A 25174-nucleotide genomic window follows, 5' to 3' on the forward strand; every position below is an offset into this window, starting at 1 on the left:
AATTGTTGACTCTCGTATCAGTTCTAAAATTTTATGGCAACAGGGGGCTCAGTCAGAGGAACATGACGACTCTTGATCTTGGGGTCATGAGTTTAAGCCCCACGTTGGGTGTAGAGCTTACTTAACAAAAATAAAGACTATTTTAGGGCGCCTGGGTGGCGCAGTCGGTTAAGCATCCGACTTCAGCCAGGTCACGATCTCGCGGTCCGTGAGTTCGAGCCCCGCGTCAGGCTCTGGGCTGATGGCTCAGAGCCTGGAGCCTGTTTCGGATTCTGTGTCTCCCTCTCTCTGCCCCTCCCCCGTTCATGCTCTGTCTCTCTCTGTCCCAAAAATAAATAAAAACGTTGAAAAAACAAATTAAAAAAAAAAGACTATTTTAAAAATAAGTAAAATTTTATGGCAACTTGAATCTTTCTTAATCCTGCTTTATGACCCACTTTTATCATAGGAACCTAGTTTACCTGAATGTCACTTAATAAAATGTTCACAGTTGAGGCATCCGCTTAACTAATGAGAAGAGCAAAAAGAACACACAGAAATGATTATGGATGTTACAAATCCCTTAGACAGTTGATATGATGTACTTAGTCACTTAAAGATGATTAATTTACAGTAGCCACATACTTAAGTCATTCATCCTTATTAGCGTTAAGATGCAAAAGATGAAAGTATTGGAATTCTGGGTTGAATTTTAAAGCCAAATTACTGCATTAAAACATTTGATCATCAGAGTCTCAACGCTATGTATTTGAGTATAGACTGGAACCTTCTGTTCCAGCTTATCAAAACTAAGTTTTCCAGCCACAGAACTATGAGTCTGCATTGGAAATATTATCATAATGTTGCAGATATCACTGTACAAAGGCTAGTCCGCCTTTGTAGGCTAGTTCCCGGAAATAACTTTCCAAAGAAACCTGACACCGTTTAAAAAAAAGAAAGAAAGAAGAGAAAAGAAAAGAAAAAAGAAAAGAAAAGATTGCTAATACCAAACCTTGAGAAACTCCCCTTGAAATAGCAATAATGTCAAAAATCATTTGAGTCTTCACTTTCATTTTTCGTACCAACTTTAGTAGCGACTGTACAGCAAAAAAATCCTTAAGCTCTAAAAAAAAACCCCACAGTTTGCAAAACCCTAATCTTGAGTGTATAAACATAAATTTTTTTATGGTAGTAATGTTTCCGTGGTGTGTTGCATTCTTTTTTTTTTTTTTTTTAACTTAAAAGGTTTTGGGTCAGGTACTTCTCTTTATCGTAAACGTGAGCTCCTTCCTTGCCAGTAGCAATGTTGTTCTCTTTGGGTTAGTTGTTTCCATGGTCTTTACTAATAATAACGTGATATGCTTTTTTTTCCCTTTGGGATATATGCTTAGATATATTCTCCAGAGTGTAATTAGTGCGTCAGAGGGTGTAAACAGTCTGACAGGTCTTCTGTATCATTGCTACAAGATTGAATGTGACCTAAGGCATTTGAAGGTATCTGTTCTCCACCTGGATTCAGTATTCGATGTAATAATTTCCCACATTTGATGCCTTTATGGTAGTTATATGGCTTGTCATACTTGCCTTAATTTATCTTTATTTCATCTGAGATAATGCTTAGTATTTTTAATGACTAGGTTAACTGTGCTTTTTTACATAGAAGCTCTCTGTGTCTTTGAACCGCTAGTCTAATGGAGTCTGGTTAATCAGCCTTACCGGATTTGTAACAGCTTTGTACATCTTAATATGAAATATTTCCTCTGTTAATTCTTATATGTAAAAACAAATGAAACTTTATGAATTTTTTTCAGTGCTACTTGAGTGTCAAGAGTTACTGATTAGAGCAAACACTAGTCTTTCTTCACTATATAATTTGTTAATATTGAAGTTCAATTTAAGAATCTTATTATCTTGTTATCTTACTAAACTTCTAATTTAACTCTGATATCTTCCTCTTCTCAAATATAATTGCTACTTCATTAAAGTATTTCTTAAAGCCTTATATATTAAGTACCTAATTTATCGCCCATGGTAATAAAATGAATGAAATTACTGCTTGACCTCTAGTTGTTTCTAGATCTAAATGGCTGCATAATTTTTCCAAGTTGTGTATGAATGCTGTCAGAGCTTGCTCACTGCACTAATAACAAGGAGGGATAGTATCACACAGGGTTTTTAAAGGATTTGTGTTTTATATTATACACTATGATACTTTTTTCCCTATTGATTGGAATATTGGTGTGTCTAGATATTTTTATTAGAAAGAAACTGATCACGTTTTTCTGCTATCCCCTCTGTGTATGTCCTTAATTTTCCCAGTTCTTAACCAGAATGGACTGTGTTACCTCTCAAAATAATGCAAAAAATTTGAGCCTAAGGCAAAGCTCCTCTTTCTGGCGCTTTCTCTGTCATCTATGTTTCTCCTCAAAAAAAGTATTTATTTTTGCTTTAACACCTTTTCAGCTGCTGCTAAGGTAGTCTTGCAAATCTTGCTTGCATCTGCCCAATACAAGAGGCAATAAAGCAAAAATTAGTAATAATAACAACCTTTTTTAAAAAAATGAAAGAGGGGCGCCTGGGTGGCTCAGTCGGTTAAGCAGCCGACTTCGGCTCAGGTCATGATCTCGCAGTCCGTGAGTTCGAGCCCCGCATCGGGCTCTGTGCTGACAGCTCAGAGCCTGGAGCCTGTTTCGGATTCTGTGTCTCCCTCTCTCTGACCCTCCCCCGTTCATGCTCTGTCTCTCTCTGTCTCAAAAATATAAAAAAAAAAATTTTTTTAAATAAATAGATGAAAGATTTCTACATACAGATTCAGAAGTATATGGTGAACCTTTACAGGGGTTAAAACCATTTAAGAAAAATTTCCATCTGGCAATCCTGAAGTCCATAATTTTTTAATGTGAACATAAGGTATAAGTTGTGTATTTCCACTGTTAATTTCTTTCTTGATAATTAATCTGAATCAGTTATTTTGGTAGAATTTCTAGCAAATAGTCATCTGTGTCCATTGGCAGTGGTGGCTGGAGTGAGCTCTCTCTTGTTCGGTTTGGAATCTTGTTTGACCTCTTGTTTCTCATTTTGAGATATCTCGGGGGGGGCCTGGCTGGCTCAGTTGGTAGAGCATGTGGATGTGACTCTTGATCTTGGAGTCATGAGTTCAAGCCCCACATTGGGCTTAGAGATTACTTCGAGGGGAGAGAGGGGAGAGAGAGGAGAGAGAGAGATGCCCAGGTGGCCCAGTCGGTTGGGCGTCCAACTCTTGCTTTTGACTCAGGCCCTGATCTCCTGGTTCCTGGGATCGAGCCCCATGCCGGGCTCTGTGCTAGTGGTGCAGAGCCTGCTTAGGATTTTCTCTCTTCCTCTCTCTCCCCCTGCCTCGCTTGATCTCTCTCTCTCTCTCTCAAAATAAATGAGCATTTTTTAAAGAGAGAAACCGAGATCTCGAATGAAATCTGAAGTGGATTCATTTATTTGGCAGGTCTAGCGTGCTGTGCGGCCTTGTACTGCGCCTCTAGCCACACGGCGAGGGCTACGTGACCACTCGCCTGGCCCGCAGCACCTCCGTTTCCGGGGGCCTTTCTGCCTTGGCCTCAGGGCAAACCCTGGTTCCCACAGAAGACGTGTTTAGGGCATGAGGTTCACACAGCTAAGAACAGCTTCTTGCACGTGGGTCTTCCCTCTTCTACATCCACAGTTTGCTGTTCCCTGTGCCTTATTCTTGGAAAAGACCTTCACGTTTAGAATTAAGAGTTTATGCCTCTACGCGTTCCTTTAAGCAGATTTTCTTTCCCACCTTTACCTTCCATTCCTTTTGCCAAAGGAAAATTTTCTTCAGACGATTTTTATTTTGTCTTGAAATCCAACTACCTTTGTGAGACAGACTGTGCTGGGTGGGCCCTTGGCAATCCCCAGTGACGACAGTAAGGAAAAAAGGACGGCAAAACCGCGTTCCTTCTCTCCTCGCTGCCCTGGTGTCTCCATATCCCTGGGATTTCCCCCACTTTCCCTGGATGAGCCTTGCCTCAGATCTAACTTTGTGTGAGGACCAGCGGGGTTCCTGCTCCTGCTACGTCTCCTCAGATTGTTCCTCTCACAGCGCCTGGGTGGCTCGGTCGGTTAAGCGTCCGACTTGTGGTTTCAGCTCAAGTCATGATCTCATGGTTCCTGAGTTCGAGCCCCTCATCAGGCTCTGTGCTGACAGCGTGGAACCTGCTTGGGATTCATTCATTCATTCATTCTCTCTCTCTCTCTCTCTTTCTCTCTCTCTCTCAAAATAAATAAACATTAAAAAAAAAAATGTTGTGTAACATCCATGTTGGTGAAATGTAGCATTTCTCCATCGCCCATCACATCATGTTTAAATCCAGTCATCTGAAGATACTAACTTTATCTCCCATTCTTCCGTATTTTTCCACGTTACCTTGGTTCCGAGTCAGAGAAGGGAGCTTCCTCACTGTTTCCTCCTGAATTCTTCTGCCTTGACTCTTCCACCAACCCAGATTCTCCCGGTGTTTCCAGAGTCACTTCACATTCTCTCTCCTTATGATTCCTTCCCTGAAAACCCCAGCCCACACCACAAGTCGCCCCTTTGCCCTTTATTAATAAGCACAATATGCACTGCTCATAGCACAGTTTTGAATAATTAATTCTGTCGTGTGTTCAGATACTTTCAGGTTTCAGGAGCAAATCTTATTTCCCCAGGTAAAAGACAAGTTGCCTGCGGGTTGTGGCCCACACACGTTTTTCTCCTTGATGACGACAGACACACAATGGTTATGAAATGAACACCAAGCAAGCACAGTGTAATTGAGAAATATCCGGAAATTTGGAGTATCTTCATTTTGCTTTTAATTGCCCATCTTCCAGCTAGCAAATCTGTTACTGCTCCTGCGTTTCTCACTTAATTCACGGATGCAGTGTTGTTTCTTCCACCAGGCGCCTGACTTAGAATCCTCAGAACCCTTTTGGATTCCAGGCTTTCTTTCCCTCGTTCCCAGAACAAATTCTGTCATCAGGTGCTTCGAATGATACCTCTGTAGCTCTTCCTTCTTCAGTGTCCTCAGGCCCAGCGCAGCCCTCGGTTGTCTGTCTCCCGGAAGTTCTAGCGGCTTCCCCAGCCGTCTTCGTTGCTAAGCTCCTCTCAACATGTCATTGTACCCTGGGGCTTCTGTAGCAGCCTTATTTTAAAATATTGCCCGGGGCCGCATCGCATGGGTGGCTCAGTCGGTTAAGTGTCTGACTTCAGCTCAGGTCATGACCTCATGATTTGTGAGGTCGAGCCCCGCGTCGGGCTCTCTTCTCTCAGCACAGAGCCCACTTCGGTCCCTGTCTCCTTCTCTCTCTGCCCAGCTCGTGCTTTCTGCTCGTGCTTTCTGTCTCAAAAATAAATAAAAACATCAAAAATGAAACAAAATATTACCCAGTCCAAACGCAGCACCAAGCGTGTGTGCTGAGAAAGGTAGTGAAGGCCCAGTCTTTATCCTCAAGGGCTCTAACTTCAGTGAAGCAGATCCCTGTGTGCCTCTCATAGCTCTCTCCTTCAGAAAAGCTCCCTCTTCTGTCCCGTCCAGCCTCCTCTCTGCTGCCACCTTTGTCTCACAGCCTTTGTACGTGTGTCTCCCATTTTAGAAAAAGGCACCCTTCAAGCCCGCAGTCCCTGCCTAGAATCCCTCGTGTTCCTCCCTTTCCGGCCCGACTCTGTAAAAAGTAGCTCCGCTTACGCTGCGCGTATCCTCGCCTGTGCCTTATTTCTCAGTGGCCCCTCTGCTCCCCTGAAACCTGCCTCAGGGATGCCACTCATGTTTGCTCCTAAACACAGCAGGTTACTTTTTTATTATCACCTTCTTTGACAGGACACCATTGTGTCCTCCTCGATAAACTCGCCTTGGGGCGCCTGGGTGGCTCGGTCAGTTGAGCGTCCAGCTCTTGATTTCAGCTCGGGTCACGATCACGCGATTGGTTCATGGCATCGAGCCCCTGGTCAGACTCTGTGATGACAGTGAAGAGTCTGCTTGGGATTCTCGAACCCTCTCCTCTCTCTCTCTGTCCCTCCCCTGCTCATGTGCTCACTCGCTCTCAAAATAAATAAGTGAAACATTTTTAAAAACTAAAAACTCTTGCCTTTCCTTCCGTGTCACACTGTGCAGATTTCCCTCCTCCACTCACTTCTCGGGTCACTTTTCTCTCTAACCCTTAAATGCCAGTGTTCCGTGGGGCTGTGCCGTGGACCCCCGTCTACTCCTTCCGACTCTGTTTGGGATTCCTGGAGAATCCACAGCTTCTGACGTCATGTGTCGGCTGCTTCCTGAATCTCCGTCCTCAGCCCAGATTTCTCTTGAGCTTCTCTGGAGCTCACAGAACATTACAGAACATGTCTATTTGGATATCTATCCACCAGCACCTCAAACTCCTCTGCTCCAACGCTCAGCCGCCTCTTTCCCCATCCAGTCTCCTCCTCTTTCTGAATTTGCTCTCCCAGTAGGTGGTGTCCACCTCTACTCCGTCGTCTACACCAGGAACCTGGGCATCATCTTCTCTTCCTCTGAACGGTCCCACATCCTCATTCCCCATCGTATCCAGTCACAAAGTTTTCTTGATTTTTACCAGCCCAGTATTGAAAATCCGTCCTTTCCCCTCGCCACTGCCTCCGTTTAATTCAGACGGGCGTCACCTCTCTCCTAGATTCTTGCTAAGCCTCTTAGCTGATTTCTGGGCCTCCAGTCACGAACCCCTCTGGTTCACTCTCCACACACTGGCCAGAGAGACTTCAAAATCACACCCTCCAGACGTGCCCCTTAGGTGATTGAAAGAAACCCTATTAATATTCTACCCTCATCTTGCCTCCCCACCCATCTCGCCCCGTGCTCTCCGGTCGTTCTGAACTCGCTGTCCTCCAGACACGCACCCCTGCCGTTTGCCCTTGGGCGTCTGCCCATGTGGCCCGCGTTCTCCCTTCCAGTCCCTTGTCATGGGATGGACTCTTACTCTTCCAGAATCTTTCACTTGCTACAGATCTGTGACAAGTCTCATCCCACTCGTTATTATCTTCAGTCTGTTAACATTGTCATCTTAAACTTGAGAACATCACCAAGGATGTAATTTGAGTTTCTGTGAGTTCGGTTACTCTAGATCCCTCATGTAATGATTATCTGTCCTTTTGCGGTTGGCCTATTTCACTTAGAAACGTCCTCAAGTTTCATCCGCGCTACAGCATACGGATTTCCTTCTGTTTTAAGGCTAAGTAACATTCCGTTGTGTGTATAGACGACATCTTCTTTACGCATTCATCCATCAGACGCCTGGGTTGCTTCACACCTTGGCTGTTGTGAGGAAAGCTGTGGTGAACACGGGGGTGCAGATACCCCTCAAGATCCCGTTCTCGGTTCTTGTGGGCATAAACCCAGAGGTGGGATTACCAGATCGTATTTATAGGTCTGGTGGTACCTTTCGAGGAGCCTCCACACTGTTCGCCGAAGGAGCAACCCCGTCGTGCAGGCACAGTGGCAGCACCCACGGGCTCCTGTCTCCACGTCCTCGCCAACACTTGTTACTTTCACTTTTTTCTATAGTAGCCATCCTGACAGAAGTGAGGTGATACCTCGTTGTGGTTTTTATTTCCCTGATGTTTAGTGATGTTAGATTAGTGACCTTTTCATAGGCTTATTGGCTCTTGATGTATATTCTTTTGGAGAAATATCTATCCAAGTCCTCTGCCCATTTTTGAATTGGGCAGTTTTGTTGTTAGTGAATTGTCAGATTTCCCGTATGTATTCTGCATATTAACCCCTTCTCCAATATATGTTTGTGAACATTTTCCCCATTCCGTAGGATGCCCCCAATGAGGTTGCCTTTCAACAAACCGGGACTGCTCGAATTCACACCTCTCCTGGTTTTGACTCTAATTCACTCCAGTCCCTGTTTTCACCCCCATCCTTGCTCATCCCTGAGTCTGGCTTCCATTCTGACATTCTGACCACTCCCCCCTTCCACATTCTCTGAGCCGTCTTTACTTACTAACCCTGTCTTCCATTCCTCATGGTGTCTGCTTTCCAAACGCTTTTATAAGTGGTGACTTTAAAATGCAGGTGTATAAGTATACGTTGGGTAGAAGACCAGGAAAAATGAATACTCTCTTCACTAATCTTAAATGCAATAGTATGAAGCAAAGGTTGAAATCACTGGGTTCTGAGATTAAAACTTGCAAATGAGATAATATTCCTTTTAGAAGAATATGGGCAGCAGGTTATTTTGAATCCATACATTCAGGGAGTGTGCGTGACGATAGTTGTCACTGTCACAAGGTATGTAAGTGCGTCCCAAAGCCTCACCCCTCTTTCGGCCTGGCAATCAAACTGCAGACTGACTTTAGATTGAAAACATCATGATTCTTGCTGAGTGAACCCAAAAATTTCACACTAACTAAAAATAGAGCTAAAATAAGTGGTGGAATGTTCTGATTGGCCAAACATAATGTAAAGTTTATTTCCTAGCAAATAATGAAAGATCGGTGGATGAATGTCGGTCACGAAGAAGAAGAACTAAAGCCATATTCTGAGCCTGAACCAGATTTCAATGACACGAAACGGATAGGTAAGTATTTAAATACTGGGAGACGTGCTGTCCCTACAGTGTAAGAGACCTGCACTCTACCAAGATAGTGTTTACAAACATAAATAGGAAATCGTTTTTATTTGGAAAACACTTGCATTGTCATCTTTTCTTTCCCTGAATTTCCACCAAACGTTACAATTTCAAGTTTGTCCTCATGTATTTTAAAATCCATTTCAGTTCTTGACAACAGTGATACAGAAGTTAAAATAATGTAGATAAACCTAGTTCTTTTCTTTCAGCAAATCCCTAACAGGAGGAATGGTTTAAGTATCAGCACTGATCAGACTGATAAGTATCAGCAAAACATAGCATGTATTTTAACCAAAAATGTGGAGGCACTTGAGCTGAGGGGATGAACACTTTGGCTCTCCCTTTCTATTTTCCGGCGTCTCGGCGGGGTGCATCCTCCCACACCCAGCCGCGCTCTGCTTCCAACCTGTTCTCTGCAACTCTGTCTCTGTTACCAAAGCCAGCAGAAACTCACAGCTGACTCATCTCAACCATGCTCCTCTCTGTCTTGAGAGCAGAGGGGCAAGGGAGGCGTGTTCTAGGGTGTTAGGAATCGGCTCAGAACAACTGCGGGATTCGAGCCTCCCAAAGAAGAATCAGCCTGCCTTCAGATCAGAAAGTAGGAGTTGTTAGGAGATGAGAGAAACCACTCCATGGGTGGTGGACGGTGTGTTAACAGATAGAGAAAAAGAAAGAAGGGGTTTTGTGTGTGTCACAGATGGCTAGTGTGTCTCTGGCTGAACAGAGGAGCTCAGGAATGTGTTAGGTGGTGAGAAGCGGGCTAGGCACGTGAATGTGGATCCCATGGTATAGTTTCTGTATGAAAAATTGTGACTGTATAGCATCTGAATATGCAGTATCTGTGTGTTAATAATACAGAAGTTTTGGTAGTTAATGTTACTCTTTAAAATTCCAGAATTTTTCATATCTTGTGTTGGCAAACTTACATTTGTTGGTTTGTTTACTAAAATAAACCCATTTTCAGAAAATTTGCATTTTTTTTCTAGACATCATGGTCACCATGGGTTTTGCGCGAGATGAGATAAATGACGCCTTAATAAATCAGAAATATGATGAAGTTATGGCTACGTATATTCTACTAGGTAGAAAACCACCTGAAGTAAGTTCTTTACCTTTTCAGATTAATGTCAACCGTTTCTTGAGACAAGTGACAGCTAAGATATAATGTTAGCACATCTGTTCTGTATGGTATGGAAAATAATATAAAGGCCCTAACATTCTTATTTTTCAAGTTCAAACTGAAGATGCTAAGTTATGAGCTGATTTCATTTCCAAGTACCAGGGGGATTCTGCTCTGCAAGAGCAGACCAAGTACCTTGCTTAGCTCCGAGAGGCACACACAGTCTAGTCTTTGAGAATGAGAGCCCCCAGGGTTGTGTCTCCAGAAACAACAGCCCTGCACAAAGGAACATGGTTATTCTAGGTGTGCAGGAAGACGAGATGGAAGGAAGGGATGGCATTTAAAACAAAACATGTATCGGAAGTGATTTGAGTAGGTGGGAACCCAGGAAAATGTTGTTTGGTGGTATTTTGCCTTCTAGAACATCCAGTGGCTCTGATCCTTGCAATGGGGAATTCTCAGGGCCAGGAGAGATCTGTATAATAAGGAGATAGATTCAGGTCAGGAATAACTGTGTACAGATGGTGGTTGAACCATAAAACCAAACAGTCCTTTGGCACAGCAAAAATAAAGGTATGAATTGAGAGTCAAGAACAGAGCCGAGAACATTGACAGCTTGTTAATGATTAGATACCTGTGGGAGGCACTTTGTGGAATAGGCTGAAATTCTCTTTAATTAGACGGTAGCTGTTGGCGAAGCAGTACGTTCAGCTGACGTTTACGGACTCTGCTGTGTTCTGCTCGCAAGGAGCCCTCGTTCTAGAGGGGGTCGCAGTTAGCGGTGCGCTTACAGCGTGCCGCTGCTCTGGTCGGGGGCAGGTGCGGGGCGCTCCAGGACAGACAGGACGACAGACACCCACAGCAGGCTGACACGTCAGAGGTAGAATTAGCAGTACTTGGCGGCCTGTTGAAAATGAGGCCGAGGGACCCTCAGATTTGTAGCACAGGTGACTGGTTTTGTGAGACGTATTTGCCGGGATACGAAAAGAGTGGATTTCAGGGGGAAGATGGAGGTTTGTTCCACTTGAGGTGGGTGAATTTGAGATTCCTCTTGGGTGGAGCTCTTCAGTAGACACTTGGGTGTAAAGATCTGGGTTGGAGGGAGTGTTAGAAGCAGCAGTAATAGATTTGCGAGCTGTCGTCAGAGGAGCACGGCGCTAACGTGCCAGGCGCTGTTCTGAGGACTTCCCTAACTCATCTGTCCCTCTCTGGCCCTGCCAGCTGGGTACTGCCATTCCAGTGGGGGGAGGAGCTCAGTGGAGACACGAACAGCTGGAGAAGCGGTATCAAAGAAGGCAAATCAAGAGAAGTTTAAGAAGTGGGAAATAGTAAAATGGTTGTTTCTAAAGTCTTTGACTTATTTCTACTTATGTGTTGAGATTTCACTCCTGAGATCTTTAATTTTCCTCTTAAGCAAGCACTGGCATCATAAGTATAGAGCCCAGCCCGTGCATGAATTAAAATGAAGTTTGAATTGTATCGAATACAAACAAATGAGGCTACTCTAAGTAGTAAGAGCCTGAACTCTGGAGCCAGGTTCACTGGGTTTGAATCCCCACCCCTCCTCCACCCCCACAGCCGCTAACTATCAACTTGGGCACTTTCCTTAATTTCTCTGTGCTTCCGATCCCTGCTCCGTGAAATGAGGATAACAGTACCTACTTCTGAGGGTCATTGAGAGGGTTAAATGAACTAATACTTGCACAGTTCCTAAAACAGTTTCTGGCACTTTACTGTGTGTTCCGTGTTATCTGTTACCACTCTCATCAGTATAACTCTGCTATTTGTCGTTAGTAACTTTACATATCAATTTACATTTTCCCTTGGGATGCCAGTGACTCAGTCAGAAGTTTGCGGGCAACAAACCTCTTGTGGTTACAAGGAGAGGGCTAGTGTATCGACCCCCTATTTACTGTGCTTATCTAAATAGATGTAGCCTCTAAATCAGAGTCAATAAACCAAATTTTGTTCTGTTAAGTGTGGTAGGAAAAAAAAAAGCGGATGTTTGAAGTTAAAATTTTAGATTTCATCCTAAGTTTGAATTCCAACTATGCCTGAGTTTGAATCCCAAAGATTGCCCTTCGTCCTCCTAACCTCAGTTTTTCCATCTGTAAAGTTCAGGTTAGTAAACAATTGAATTTATTGTAATGACTACACAAAGTAACATAGAAAGAGCCTGCTTAGCAAGACACCTACTATATGATAACCATTCAGTAAGTGGTAACTGGTCTTTGGTGTTTTGACTAAACTAAGGATCCCAAACCACTTGTACAAGATAACAGAAGGGGGCACGGACTCGTGGAGACCCACTGTACCCAGTTCTCTCCCTTCCTGGTTGCCAGCTCACAGTTCTGTGTCCAAACTGATTTTTCTTTTCGGTTCTGATTCCTCTTCGTATGGCTTGGGATAGATTAGAAAACCAGGAGTGCATATTGTTTGCATAAACATTTTTCTTTTAAAATCCTTGCGGTCTGTCTTCTCCTTATAGTTTGAAGGCGGCGAGTCGTTATCTAGCGGAAGCTTGTGTCAGAGGTCACGGCCCAGCAGTGACCTGAACAACAGCAGCCTCCAGTCCCCTGCCCACCTGAAGGTCCAGCGAAGCATCTCCGCAAACCAGAAGCAGCGGCGTTTCAGTGATCATGGTGGGGAGAAGTCAAACCAGTGAAAAGACACCAGTCCTGCCCAAACTCGTGTTTATCGAGAACTCCGCACTCATGTGTTTATGTGCTTGTATCATCTGTTATCACCGATTTCTATTATTGCATGATTAAGAGAATCCCCCTTTTAGGGACTGACCTAACTTTTATAATCAAACAGTTGAATGTTAGTTCCAAGTGTAAAATATATAAGGAAGGATATTTTTAACTTAGAGGTTTTGTTCACCAGGAGAAACTGTGTCCGAGGATCTTCGGCTAACTGTGCTTTCTTAATGTGTTTACAGCTGGGCCCTCCATTCCCCCTGCCGTGTCATACACCAAGAGGCCTCAGGCTAACAGCGTGGAGAGTGAACAGAAAGACGAGTGGGACAAGGACTTAGCTCGGAAACTTGGCAGCACTACGGTTGGGTCAAAAAGTGAGGTGACTGCAAGCCCTCTTGTGGGGCCAGAAAGGAAAAAGTCTTCAACTATCCCGAGTGTGAGTGAACATTCTGGCACGTTGCAATTTGTTGTCAGATTGCTTTTGAAAAAAATAATCTTGGAAGCCATCCTTTTAAAAAACATGTTTCGGGGCGCCTGGGTGACTCAGTCAGTTAGGCGTCTGACTCTTGATTTCGGCTCAAGTCATGATCTCATGGTCATGGGATCGAGCCCCATATCGGGCTCTGTGTGAACAATGTGGAGCCTGCTTGGGATTCTCTCTCTCTCTCCCTCTCTGTCTGCCCCTCCTCTCTCTCTCTCTCTCTCTCTCTCTCTCTCTCTCTCTCTCTCAAATAAAAAATAAAAATAAATTAAAAGATTCAGAAAGACAGAAGCCAGAAGGAAAACCTACTCCTGGACTCACTAAAGTGTGAAACACACACACCAAAACCAAGTGAAAACTTCTGGAAAGTTTCCAGGATAAGGTAGAAGATGACCTTAACAGGAACAAAATTCAAACTGACATCAGATTTCTCAACAGTAGCACGAATGCAGGAAGACAAGTAGAGTGATATGTTTTAAGAACTAAAAGAGACTCACACTGAACCCAGAGTTTTGTATGTAGCCAAATTGTCGTTTCAGTGTGAAAGTCCGATAAGCACGTTCTTAGGCAGCAGATATCTCAGCGGCCTCGTTACATAGTGACCTGTTTGCAAACACTGTGGTGTGAGGAGAACCGTGCTCTGACAGGAAGAGAAATGAATCTGCGGTGTCACTAGAAAATATATGCAGTTGAACGTGATGAAATAACTGGTTCGGGTGTGTATGTGGTGACAGACGCACACAGACACACACACACAGAATGAAAATTCAGAACCGACATTGTGGACAATACCCAGGAAGTGAGAATGGGGTGGAGATTAAAAGAAAAGGAGCCCACGCCTTTCAGCAAAAGATAAGATCAGAATAAGTTTTAAAAAAAAGTCGTGGGAGGGGGCGCATCTGGGTGGCTCAGTCGGTTGGGCGCCCAGCTTTCGATTTCAGCTCCGGTCGTGATCCCAGGATCGAGCCCCGTGTCCGGCTCCGCACTGAGCATGGGGCCTAAGATGCTCTCTCTCCTTCTACCCCTCTCCCCAGCTTGTGCGCTCTCTCTCTCTTGCTCTCTCTCGAAAAAAAAAAAAAAGAAAAAAGAGGAACAGTAGCATTGAGCAAACATGAGTTCAGGAACTTAGGGACAAACAACATAAGAACAGAAATAGAACTTACAGCTTTTAAACCAACAGAAGAAAAAAAATTGGTTTAGCCTAGGGAAAGTAGGAAAAGAGAAGAAAAGGGAAGAAAGTACTTGAAATAGAAACATGAAGTAGAATACCAGAAAACCCAGCACAACCCTAATTGCAAAGGGGTTAAAACTCCCTAGCACCAACTGTCTCACGTAGTTCATTGAAACCATATCTTTTTAAAACATGTGATTTGATTGTCGCTGCCTAGACTCTGAAATAGGTGTGCATAACCATTTTCAGAACAGATAAATGTAACCACTTTACCTGCCCACTGATCTGTTTGGAAATGCTTTTTAACTCTTAATAGAGTTTAAGACGTCATTAAGAAAAGTAGTTTTCCCAGGCAGACCATCATTTTCCCTTACCTAAACATCCGTTAGAGGACAGTTTCTGGAGCATCATCACCCCACAGCACAGAAAGAAAGAATCTGGTCCCTTATTTCCTGCCGCCGCCCTATAGCGATCTGTCGTTCCACTGGGGTGGATCTTACTTTCCCGTCGATATACTCGGCTGCCTCTTTCCTCCAGTTTCCATGTGGTGCTCTTGTCTGAAGTTCCCCCCTCACGTTATGAAAATGCCATTTGTACAGGTCATTTCCAGCCCCACCTCCTGGATCGAGTGTCCTGGGACTGAGCACTCCGGATCTCGCCAGTCTTTCTGATTGTCGTATCGTGTCATCGAGCTCTCAGCTGGATGCTGTCTTGTATTGTTGGCTGTCGCTTCCCCATGTAAACCTTCTCTCCCCTTGTTTATAATCTCCTCCTGTGTGTCGACATGCTGATTCCTCAGAGTCGTTGGTGCTGAGGCATGTGTGGCTTTTCAAAGCATGTTTAGTAAAGAGGGCATAACAACTCTGACACTGGTTTAAATTCAAGGTACTTATGCCACACTTCTTTATCATCTTTAAGGAAAAAAACAACACAAGCCAAAAGATTCTCATAGAGGAATTTTGTTCTGAGCCCCTTGGTTCTAAATTTATCTTCATTTACTGTATTAATTTTGGCAATGCAAGAAACCAAAATAATACATTTTGTTTGGTTTTAATAGTTCAGAAATGTCTCAAGAAAAATTAACAGTTTACCCTACCTTTCATTCTCTACTTCCAATGTGACTAGTGTTATCATTTGGGAGAAATTCCTTTATAGGTTTTCCTTTTTAAAGAACACATAAATGAATATACGTGTACGTAGGGGATTTATTTTTTTATAAAAATGAGATCGTACTATATCCGTTACATTTTAATTTTCTCACTTAAAATATCATCGGGTCCTTGTACATCCGAACACCTGGACCCACTGCGGTCTCTTGAGGGCCTACACGTTCTCTCCTCGGTACCGACAGACGCGTGTGTCACAGTTTATTCCCCTGTCCGTGCGGTGTTTAGAGTTTTCAGCTTTTCAGAGTATTTGTCCTTGGATACATAACGTCATTACTGTATTTCTCTTAAATACCTTCTCAGAAGTTTGGTTTCTGGATGACCAGGTTTTTTTAACCTCAGGTGGCTCACCCCACTCCCCAGGGTCCCTGACTGCACAAGCCGCCCCCCTCACTCCCACCCCCTCATCCAGGGCCCCGGTGCTAATGCTGGGCGCTAATGCACGCTCCTGGCTATGTGCGTACCCTTGGAACATGCACAGTTAAATTTTTAATAGACGCTACCAGCGATGGCTGGAGTAATTAGAGTAATTGTATCTCCACAAGCTCATCAACAACTGGATAGTAATCGACCTTTAAAATCGTTGCCTGAGGGCCGAAAAACAAAAAAGTGTATCTTTTTTGCCATTAATTTGCATTTTCCAGACTACGGTGACATTGATGGCATGGCCCGCAAAGCATAAAATGTTTGTCATCTGACTCCTCACACAAAGCTTCCCGATCCCAAAATACAAAAGCCAGATACACAGCTCTGATCCCTTTCCTTTGAGGTAATGTCCAGGAGGAAGGAACTGAGCATTTACAATCCAGTTGCTGTCACATAATGAAATATTGGTTGAAAAAATAAACATTTTTACCCTTGATTCTATTAATTTGTAAAATGGAGTGTAATAGGGGCGGGCACCTGGGTGGCTCAGTCAGTTGAATGTCCGACTTCAGCTCAGGTTAGGATCTCCCGATTCATGGGTTCAAGCCCCGCATCAGGCTCTGTGCTGACAGCTAAGAGCCTGGCCCCGGTTTCGGATTCTGTGTCTCCCTCCCTCTCTGTCCCTCCCCGGCTCACACGCACGCACGTACGCTCTTTCTCTGTCTGTGTCTCTCAAAAATAAAAAATGTTTAAGCTTTTAAACAAAAAATGGAATATAACAGAAAATATTTAATGCACTCAAATGGCATGACATGGCTTTTCACTTTCTTTTTTCTTAAGTTTTTATTTAAATTCCAGTTAACGTGCAGTGTAATATTAACTTCAGGTGAACAATACAGTGATTCCATATTGCCATACAACACCTGGTGCTGATCACAAGTGCCCTTAATCCCCACCCCTTGTTTTCCCTATCCCCCCTCCCACCTCCCTTCCGATGGCTTTTTGCTTTCTGATGGAAAAATAAATCATGAGATGAATAGATAATTTAGTAAGTCATGTAGTTTAGCAGTACTTTTTTAAGTTTTTTTTTTTTTTTCCTTGAGAGAGAGAGACAGAGACTCCCAAGCAGGCTCCACACTGTCAGTGCAGTCTGATGCAGGGCTCGATCTCACGAACTGTGAGGCCGTGACCTGAGCCAAAACCAAGAGTTGGACGCTTAACCGACTGAGCCACCCACGCACCCCAACAGCACTTTTAATGTTTATGAATTAGAAACCTTTTGAAACCAGTAGTAAAATTTCTTACTTGTCAGTCTGCATTACTTAACATTGGTCTACTGTATGACTTAAGGGTGATACTGACAGGCTATAGAGAGCAGTGGGGGCAGTTCTGAGGTAAAGAGTTAAATAGATGTAATGGTTGGTGAAATTTGTTGGTTATCTGTATCATCTCTTTTATTTTTTGTCACCCACAACATCACAGACTCTAAATGATGGGAGTGTTTCTCTTTGTGAAAGACCTTAGGACTCTTTCTGCAGTAATAGGCAGGAAAAACAAACAATATTCTTCCCTTCCAGAAACTCCCATCCAAAAATTTTGCACGTAGCAGTTAATGGTAAGCTCTTGGCTAGTCTAGAAACGTGGAAGCCAGATGTTGAGTTTTGAAGATGCAAATATGTTACGCTGGGTTTTTTTTTTTTAACATTTTATTTACTTTTGAGATAGGGAGAGACAGAGCATGAACAGGGGAGGGTCAGAGAGAGGGAGACACAGAATCTAAAACAGGCTCCAGGCTCTGAGCAGTCAGCACAGAGCCCGACGCGGCGCTTGAACTCACAGACAGTGAGATTGTGACCTGAGCCAAAGTTGGACGCTTAACCGACTGAGCCACCCAGGCGCCCCAGTTATGCTGTTTTTTAATCAAAAGACAATAAAACTTGAAAATGTGTTTTTCAATGATATTTGTCACATATGCTAAGTAATACAAAATAGAAAATTTTGTGTCTTGTCAAAAATACTATTAATCACCATCTTTAAAAGAACAAGGGAAAGGAGAAACTACTTTCAGGGAGACTCAGAAAGGTTAAGATAATGATTATAAAATAAAACGTTTTACATAAAAATTATAGCGTGATTATATAACATGCGGTCTTGTATAAAATAAGCCCAGGGGGTTGTCTACGGGGGTTGGTTTCTTAGGAAATGCAGAAAAATTTGTATATCCCCTTTAGGGAAGTTGCCAAGCTGAGAGTTAAGGGGTCTGCAAGGGTAGTTTCTCTCTAGGTCCCAAATCCTAAACAAAAAGAGCCTTACTTGTTCATCAGCCATCAGAGCTTTGTTATGTGAACTGGGAAAGTCAGTTCTAAAAGTTAGTTTTACAGATAAACCTGTATCACATGGAGTCAGTGAACCTGTGTTTCTATAACTTGTGCATGATCCTCGGCTGTTTGCTTGGCAGCGGCCGGCGGGGGGGGGGGGGGCTGCTACCCCCAGTGTCACTGGCATCCAGGGGCAAAGAGAAGGGAGGTGGCGTGAGAAGATCCCGAATCCAGAAGGCACAGTTTTGAAGGAGAAACTGTTCACCCATCACACTTGGAGAAGCAAAATAGTGTTACTGAAAATGGCCAGAGACAATTGGCCAGGAATTTGTGCACAATTAGGTTGCTCCTGTGACAATACAGCCCAAATGATGAAATCATCAAAAGTAAAGGGTTTTTTTTAAGAACTGTAATGCAAGCTAGTTTCATAATGCATCTCTCCATGGTGAAACCTGACTTGTCTGCCTTCACTTAATGTGGACAGTGTCTTACCTAAAAACATATTCTTCATAATCTTAGTCTGTTTTGCTGCCGTACTTTTATAGCTTTTAATTTTTGTTTTTTATGTAAATGGTGACAAAATTCCTTCCACCCAGGAGCCTGCACTTTTGAAGAGTTTGAAATCTGCACTTTAACAGTTTTGTTTATATGAGGCTTTTTTGTTCCTCCAAACTTAGTTGAAGCATATATCTATTAACTTTCTTGCCCTTATGATTAAACACTTTTTAAGTTGGTTATGTATTTTAGAGAATAGTGAAAGTTCGATTAGCCAGAAATAGGGTATTTTTTTCTGTTGGAATAAGGATTCAACAGAAGATTATGTATCCCTTTTGGAAGTCATTCCTGTACAGTTTAGTACTAGTAACTAGTTGGGATTTGGGCAGGCACGACAGCAGGGGTTATAGATCAGTGCTTGTGTGCATGACAAGGAGATTCTGTCCCTTTTTGCCTATTCCCTCTCATTTCTCCAGAACTTCTCAGACTCGGCTTGCCTCCTGGCTAAGACCAGCAATGAGGGAATGTCCTGAGGCCCTGCACACGCACACTGTTGGTGGCCACAGCAGGGCATGTCTCTGACCCTGGAGATTTAGTCCCCTTAACATTACCATTGACTGGGGTGGGGTGGGGGGGTCCCCTGAGCAGGTGAAGAATGGCAGCCTGCAGGTTTCCAGGGGGCCGCCATTGTCACCGCCACAGGTTTCCGGTTTGTGGTGATGTTTCTCGTGGAGTCGTCTCTTGCCCCTGGTTCCAGAGCGCTGCCTGTACCCCTGCCCCCACCCTTCTCCGGACCACCAGCTTAAAGGGAAGAATAAAAATCCAACTTCCTTGTTGCTTCCAAACACCTGCTCACTGCTGCTGTAGAGGACGAGCTAAAATCATACGAGCTTGTTAGGCTTTGCCTTTCACTCCTACAATCTGAGAGAAGAGGGGGTGAGGGGGGTGTGGGGGGAGGGAGGGAGGAGTGGGTGAGATCGAGCTTATTAATGTAAGGTCCTGATAAATGAAAATGCTGCCGTGGATTTTTTTTTCTTCAAAGTCCTTTGCACCTTAAATTCATTTCTTTGACTTTGCACAGCTACAGCTACAATTTTAAGATGGCTTTTTTTTTTCCTTCTTAAAGAGCAATGTCTATCCTGGAGGCAGCATGGCGAGAAGGAACACGTATGTGTGTGAAAGGAGTGCAGATCGATACGTGGCGTTGCAGAACGGAAAAGACAGCAGGTACCTGTCCCAGCGCCACACGGTGCCGTCTTTGTCATCGTCGTGCGGGACTCTGCTCTTGCCCAAAGAGGAGCCGAACGGGTCAAGAGGAAAAGGGAGCACTAGAGAGAATGGTTGCAAGCAAGCACTCTCACGAAGGCGTCTCCCCTCCTGTACCAGAATGGAAGGATGGGAACCTACTCTGGGGAAAGAGGAGATAAATGCTCTTACCCCGAGCTTTGCTAGATAAAATCTGGTAGTAAGTGTTCCCCTGTAACAAAGCACATCATACTAATCATCCTAATCTGATCTTAATTTCGGTCTTGTTCTCTTATCTACGTGCCGCTTCCTTTTTATCTTTGACTTCATTTTTTTTTAACCTTTGTTTCTTACCCTTCCCCCTCCCATCAGGCCATTGTTGTATCCAAATAATGAAGGTGTGCTTTTTCTTCCTCTAAAGAAATGTGGCCATCTTAACTGATGATTGAGAACCGTAGAATTCTCAACGTGTTTTATTTTCAAGAATGATAAATCATATTATTTTTATTATTTAAGAAATTTAGCTTCTTTTCATCGTGAGTTGTGAGGACTATTCGCCCATATAGTACCAAAGTGCAGGGAGCCTGTTCAAATAAAATTCCGTCCTTAGCCCCATTCCTCGTCGTTTCAGTGGACTGGACAGGGCATGCTTACCACTGGTTTCCTCTCCATTAACGGACATGTGAAGTGTTATTATAAGGCGTGCAAAGTAAATGTATTATCCTCAGATAGAAGATCCTTCAGGCTAGAAAAGGAGTTGAGGATTGATTTCTGACGTATTACTTTTCCTATACCAAGTCCTAATCTGTAGCTCCTTTGACCTACGACAGTTAACCTATCGATTAATAATATGAGCTGAAAGCATTCTGATGATGTTTCTGGAGACTGCATTTTTGCTGTAATTACGAATTCCTATTGGATGAGGGACAATAAACCACAGCAGCATGTTACATCAAACTCTTGAGTGTTGGGAAGTGGAAAAGGTCTCCGATCATAAAAGGAACTTCATGCCTTCTCAGATTCGCATTTGTAGAGCAAGCGTGTGTGAGATCTTTTCAGTGGAAGGCGGTGGTAAATTCATTCTGTACCTTTTTGGCAAGAATACGGTTTTGTTATTCACGAATGACGCCACTAATGTAAATTCTTTTAAGTGTCTCAGTCATGAAAGGTACAGTCGATTTAGATTTTTAAAGGTCTGTTTCTTAAATTTTAGTAAACTGCAGTTTCTCTTGTTTTTTACATTTCCATGGTCTTCTCCACTGTTTTCTGTCGAAAGCCTTACGGAGATGTCCGCAAGTAGCATATCTTCTGCAGGCTCGGCTGTGGCTTCTGCTGTCCCCTCGGCTCGACCACGCCACCAGAAGTCTATGTCCACTTCCGGCCACCCTGTTAAAGTTACACTGCCAACCATCAAAGACGGCTCTGAAGCTTACCGGCCCGGGTAACGCGCTGGGTGCACCTCATTTCAAAACATAGCACCAGGGGCGCCTGGGTGGCTCAGTCGGTTAAGCATCCGACTCTGGATTTTGGTCATCATAATCTCATGGTTCGTGAGTTCGAGCCCTGCATCGGGCTCTGCACTGACAGCGTGGAGCCTGCTTGGGATTCTCTCTCCCTCTGTGTGTGTGTGTGTGTGTGTGTGTGTGTGTGTGTGTGTGTGTGTGTGTCTCAAAAATAAATAATATTAAAACAAAAATACATGCTAGGCACCATCGCATTAAGAACTTTCTGAGAAGATTCGGTATCTGTAGCAAAGGGAAAAGTTGAATCGTAACATCAACATACCACATTCCTACCTGTTTTCAAAAATGTTGCTTATGACGTAAATCATTTTCTAGAGGAATTTTCTGTAAGGATCTTGTTTTAAATCCATCCCTGAAGTATTGCTGCCTGATTTGTCATTCAGGTAAATTGAATTTTTTATGATCTAACAACAAAAATACTTGAGACTGAGAATGGAGACTTCTGGCTAACCCTGGCTGCTGCCCGGTACCTTTCTGAAGTAAAACCAGACTTTTTGTTTCTCTGTCAGGGAAACAGATGATCTCAAAGAGCCCTTTTAGGTACAAAATGATACGCCTGTTTTTCTAGTATTTGTCTATGCTAGGATTTCTCCAATTCAGGAACATCTTTAGTTCGGTTCGTTATTCGTATTGGTGATGTCCTGTAGCATCGTGCTGTCCCTGAGGCCTAGCTTGTAAATAGGAAATGACTCCATCCAGATGCTTTCTGATAAACAATAAAATCCATGTTCCACGTTGCTGAACGGTTGAAATTAGGAGAATAGTAAAAAAATATACATGCAGCAGCCCCAGTCTGCCATTCCTGATACTGAAGGGTATTTGTATCCTTGTTTCAATAGCTTCTCAATCCTTAATAACTGTATTTTTATAAAAGGCGTTTAGTTGCAAACTGAAATGTTATCCCTCTCCGTGCAGTGATACCCTAAATGCAGCTAACGCGTGGATGTCTAACATGAGCAGAGAAAATGGGGCCTAACGGAAGTAGCCATGGCAAGGTTCGGGTAGTTTCTAGCATGAGAGCTCTCTCTGCCATTATTGTGAATAATAGATCTTCATTTGTCCCCACAGGGCGACCCAGCGAGCGCCTGCTGCTTCCCCATCTGCTCACAGTATTAGTGCCAGCACCCCAGACCGAACCCGCTTCCCCCGGGGGAGCTCCAGCCGCAGTACTTTCCACGGCGAACAGCTCCGGGAGCGACGCAGCGCGGCACACAACGGGCCACCCGCTTCCCCTTCCCACGAGACGGGCGCCTTCGCGCACGCCAGGAGGGGAACGTCAACGGGTATAATAAGCAAAATAACATCCAAATTCGTGCGCAGGTCAGTACCGAGGTGCTGTGGTGTTTGGCTTCCTCTAGGAATTAGAAAGGAGACTTGTTTTTGTTTTGTGTTTTTTTCTTTAATCTTTGCGGTGATTTTCCAGAGTGGTTTCATGGTATTTCACCAGAGCCCCTCTTTTACAGAAGTTTGAAGAAGAAAATCAAAGCAGATGTAAAGTATTTTTCCCCTAAGAGACAGAGAAAAAAATGGGCAAGATAAGAATTTTTAAATTGTATAATACAGGTTGGAAAGAGCAAAAATTTGACATTAAAAAAAAAAATGTGTGTATTTTAACAAAAAGATTATCCCCAACTCAAAACCCTGGATTTAAAAAGAGGAAGTCAGAGTTTCCATTTATCCTTCAAATAATATGTCTTGGGAATACTTCTAAATCACTCAGTAATAATATCTAGTTCACTTTTTTTCCCTTCCCTGTGAAAAGCCTGTGTCCTGGAGTCACATAGATGACTTAAATAGTTTTACATCCCAAACCTACCAAAGCCTACCATGAAAATACAGCAGACACACAATGAACACAAGCATAGCAAACTTCTGATCAGATAGCGGAATCGTGCTCTCTTCTAAAGCGTAAGCATGATCGCACAGCACATATTGATTGTGGAGGTTGCTGAACACAGTGCGGTGGCTGTCCATTTGATCTATTATCAGGTCCTCCTAAAAGCCTGCTAGAATCCTGTATGTACAAAGCCCTGTGCTAGGAGCAAGACGCAAAGGTGAACAAGACCGCGTCTGTGCGCAGTCCTGAAAGGGGCAGGCCTGTAAGCAGCTAGCTGTGATGGGAAGCAATACAGCAGCGGCCTGGGGTGGCCCGGGGACGGCACAGGCAGTGACGAGGGGGAAGGGTAAAGCCCTGTACCATATAGACATTTGAGCAGGGAGAGTTGTTACGCTTGCTTTAAAACGGGAGGAGTTGTTATGCTTGCTTTAAAAGATATTAATTAAATACTTAATTGTCCAGGTTATTAGTGTTTTAGGATTTCAAAGAGTGCGAGTAGAAAAGAGAAGAACAGCTTTAGTCTCCTGTCTTTTCATGGACCAGTGTGCCCAAGATCACAGCTGAATTTAAAACTTAATTTTTTTTTTATGTTATTCATTTTTGAGAGAGAGAGAGAGAGAGACACACAGAGCATGAGCAGGGGAGGGGCAGAGAGAGAGGGAGACACAGAATCCGAGGCAGGCTCCAGGCTCCAAGCTGTCACTACAGAGCCTGATGCAGGGCTTGAACTCACGAACCGCGAGATCATGACCTGAGTCGAAGTCGGACGATCATCTGACTGAGCCACCCAGGCGTCCTGAATTTAAAACTTTAAATACTCAAACACAACATCAATTTCTAACCGTATCAACAATGATGTACCATTTGGGCACTGACCATGCAGCCTGACACCTTGAGAGAGAAAGACCCACAAGCTCAGACTCTGCATGACAGACTATAATGCTGGCTGTCCACCTGCAGGGTCCTAGTTAGATCAGCAGTGGTTTCTGCTGTTGGAATGTGGCTCACTATTTAAAGCCCTTTTTAAAAGCCAGTACTTTCTCCTGATTAAGCCAGGATTCATTTCAAAGTGAAGGAAAATGGTTTTGAGTTGCAAAGCCTGATCACTAATTGTACATGAAGCCTTGTGTAAAATATTTCCCTTTACTTTGCAATGAAAATTTTGATTCTAGAGAGAACATAGTAAAAGGGCCCTTGACAGGAGGTCAGGACAGAAGTGGCAAGAAAGTGGCCTGGAGACGGTCTGTTGGGTGGTTGGATGAAGGGTTGCCACAGAGCCATCAGTTTAAGAGATGTGAGGCCCTGCCCCTGCTGGGCACCGTACCGGGTGCTGTTGGTACGGCCGTGAGCGAGACCGACGCGGCCCCCACTCCAGGAGCAGCTCGCACAGTTCTGCCGCTTTGCACGCAGTTGAAACGTTTTCCCGCTCGCTTTTAGGTTTCCTCCTCCCTCTCAAACAGCTATTCCTTCTCGGGCTGTTTGCTGGTTCTTTTCAGGTCCCCTTGCCTTTTCCCCTGACCTCTGTCAGATCGCCCCAGCGTTCAGGCTTCTCTGGCTGGCCTCACTGTTGTGGTGATCGCATTCAGGCCCGTGACCCTGCATTCCGTCCCACGTTAACAACTCCCACACTTCTGCCTTTAGCCCAGCTCTCTCCTCTGAACTACAGACTCACATATCCAGTGTCCACCCAGCCTCTGCACGCCGACGTTGTGATGGTCTCCCAGACTGAGCGTGTCCAAAATGCAGCTCTCTCTCCTCTTCCCAGAAGCATCCTCCCTCATTCTTCACCACATTGGGTACCTACAGCACCGTCCCTCTGGTTCTCGGACCACAAGCCTTGAGTTATTTCTGAGAGCACACGCCGGGCCTGCTGGCCTGTGGCCGTGGCTCTCTGCCGTCCCAGCATCTCCTGGACGTAGCTTCTCGGTCACCGAACCCACCGCTCGTCTTCCCCCCCTGCGAACAGGTCTCTTCGCTCCTGCCCTTGGCCCCCTCTTCTGTGTTCAGCATCGTCTGTCCCCTTGCTTTTACCCTGCTCAGAATACAATTTGAAGCCCGCAGTGGCCTCCGAGGCCCTACGCGGTCTGGCCGTGCATTTCTGCTCTGAGCCCTCTTCTGCCCCTTCCCCTCGCTG

At 44.1% G+C, this 25174-nt stretch overlaps 1 protein-coding gene across 3 annotated transcripts in view; it reads left to right on the top strand.

Moving 5' to 3' along the window:
- Positions 1–25174, top strand: part of MARK1 (microtubule affinity regulating kinase 1) — a 119031-nt gene that overhangs the window by 84591 nt on the left and 9266 nt on the right. For 2 of the 3 annotated variants that reach the window (XM_023247971.2, XM_023247972.2), the window contains exons 10-16: positions 8469–8568; positions 9606–9718; positions 12228–12381; positions 12681–12874; positions 19562–19662; positions 20957–21121; positions 22272–22523. In XM_023247971.2, coding sequence (XP_023103739.1) covers positions 8469–8568; positions 9606–9718; positions 12228–12381; positions 12681–12874; positions 19562–19662; positions 20957–21121; positions 22272–22523 — 1079 coding nt within the window. Of the gene's footprint in view, positions 1–8456; positions 8569–9605; positions 9719–12227; positions 12382–12680; positions 12875–19561; positions 19663–20956; positions 21122–22271; positions 22524–25174 lie in introns of those variants that run through there. The other variant, XR_006592123.1, reaches the window with a different exon arrangement.

Source organism: Felis catus, chromosome F1 (assembly GCF_018350175.1).
Source record: "Felis catus isolate Fca126 chromosome F1, F.catus_Fca126_mat1.0, whole genome shotgun sequence".
In the NCBI taxonomy this organism is placed as follows: domain Eukaryota; kingdom Metazoa; phylum Chordata; class Mammalia; order Carnivora; family Felidae; genus Felis; species Felis catus.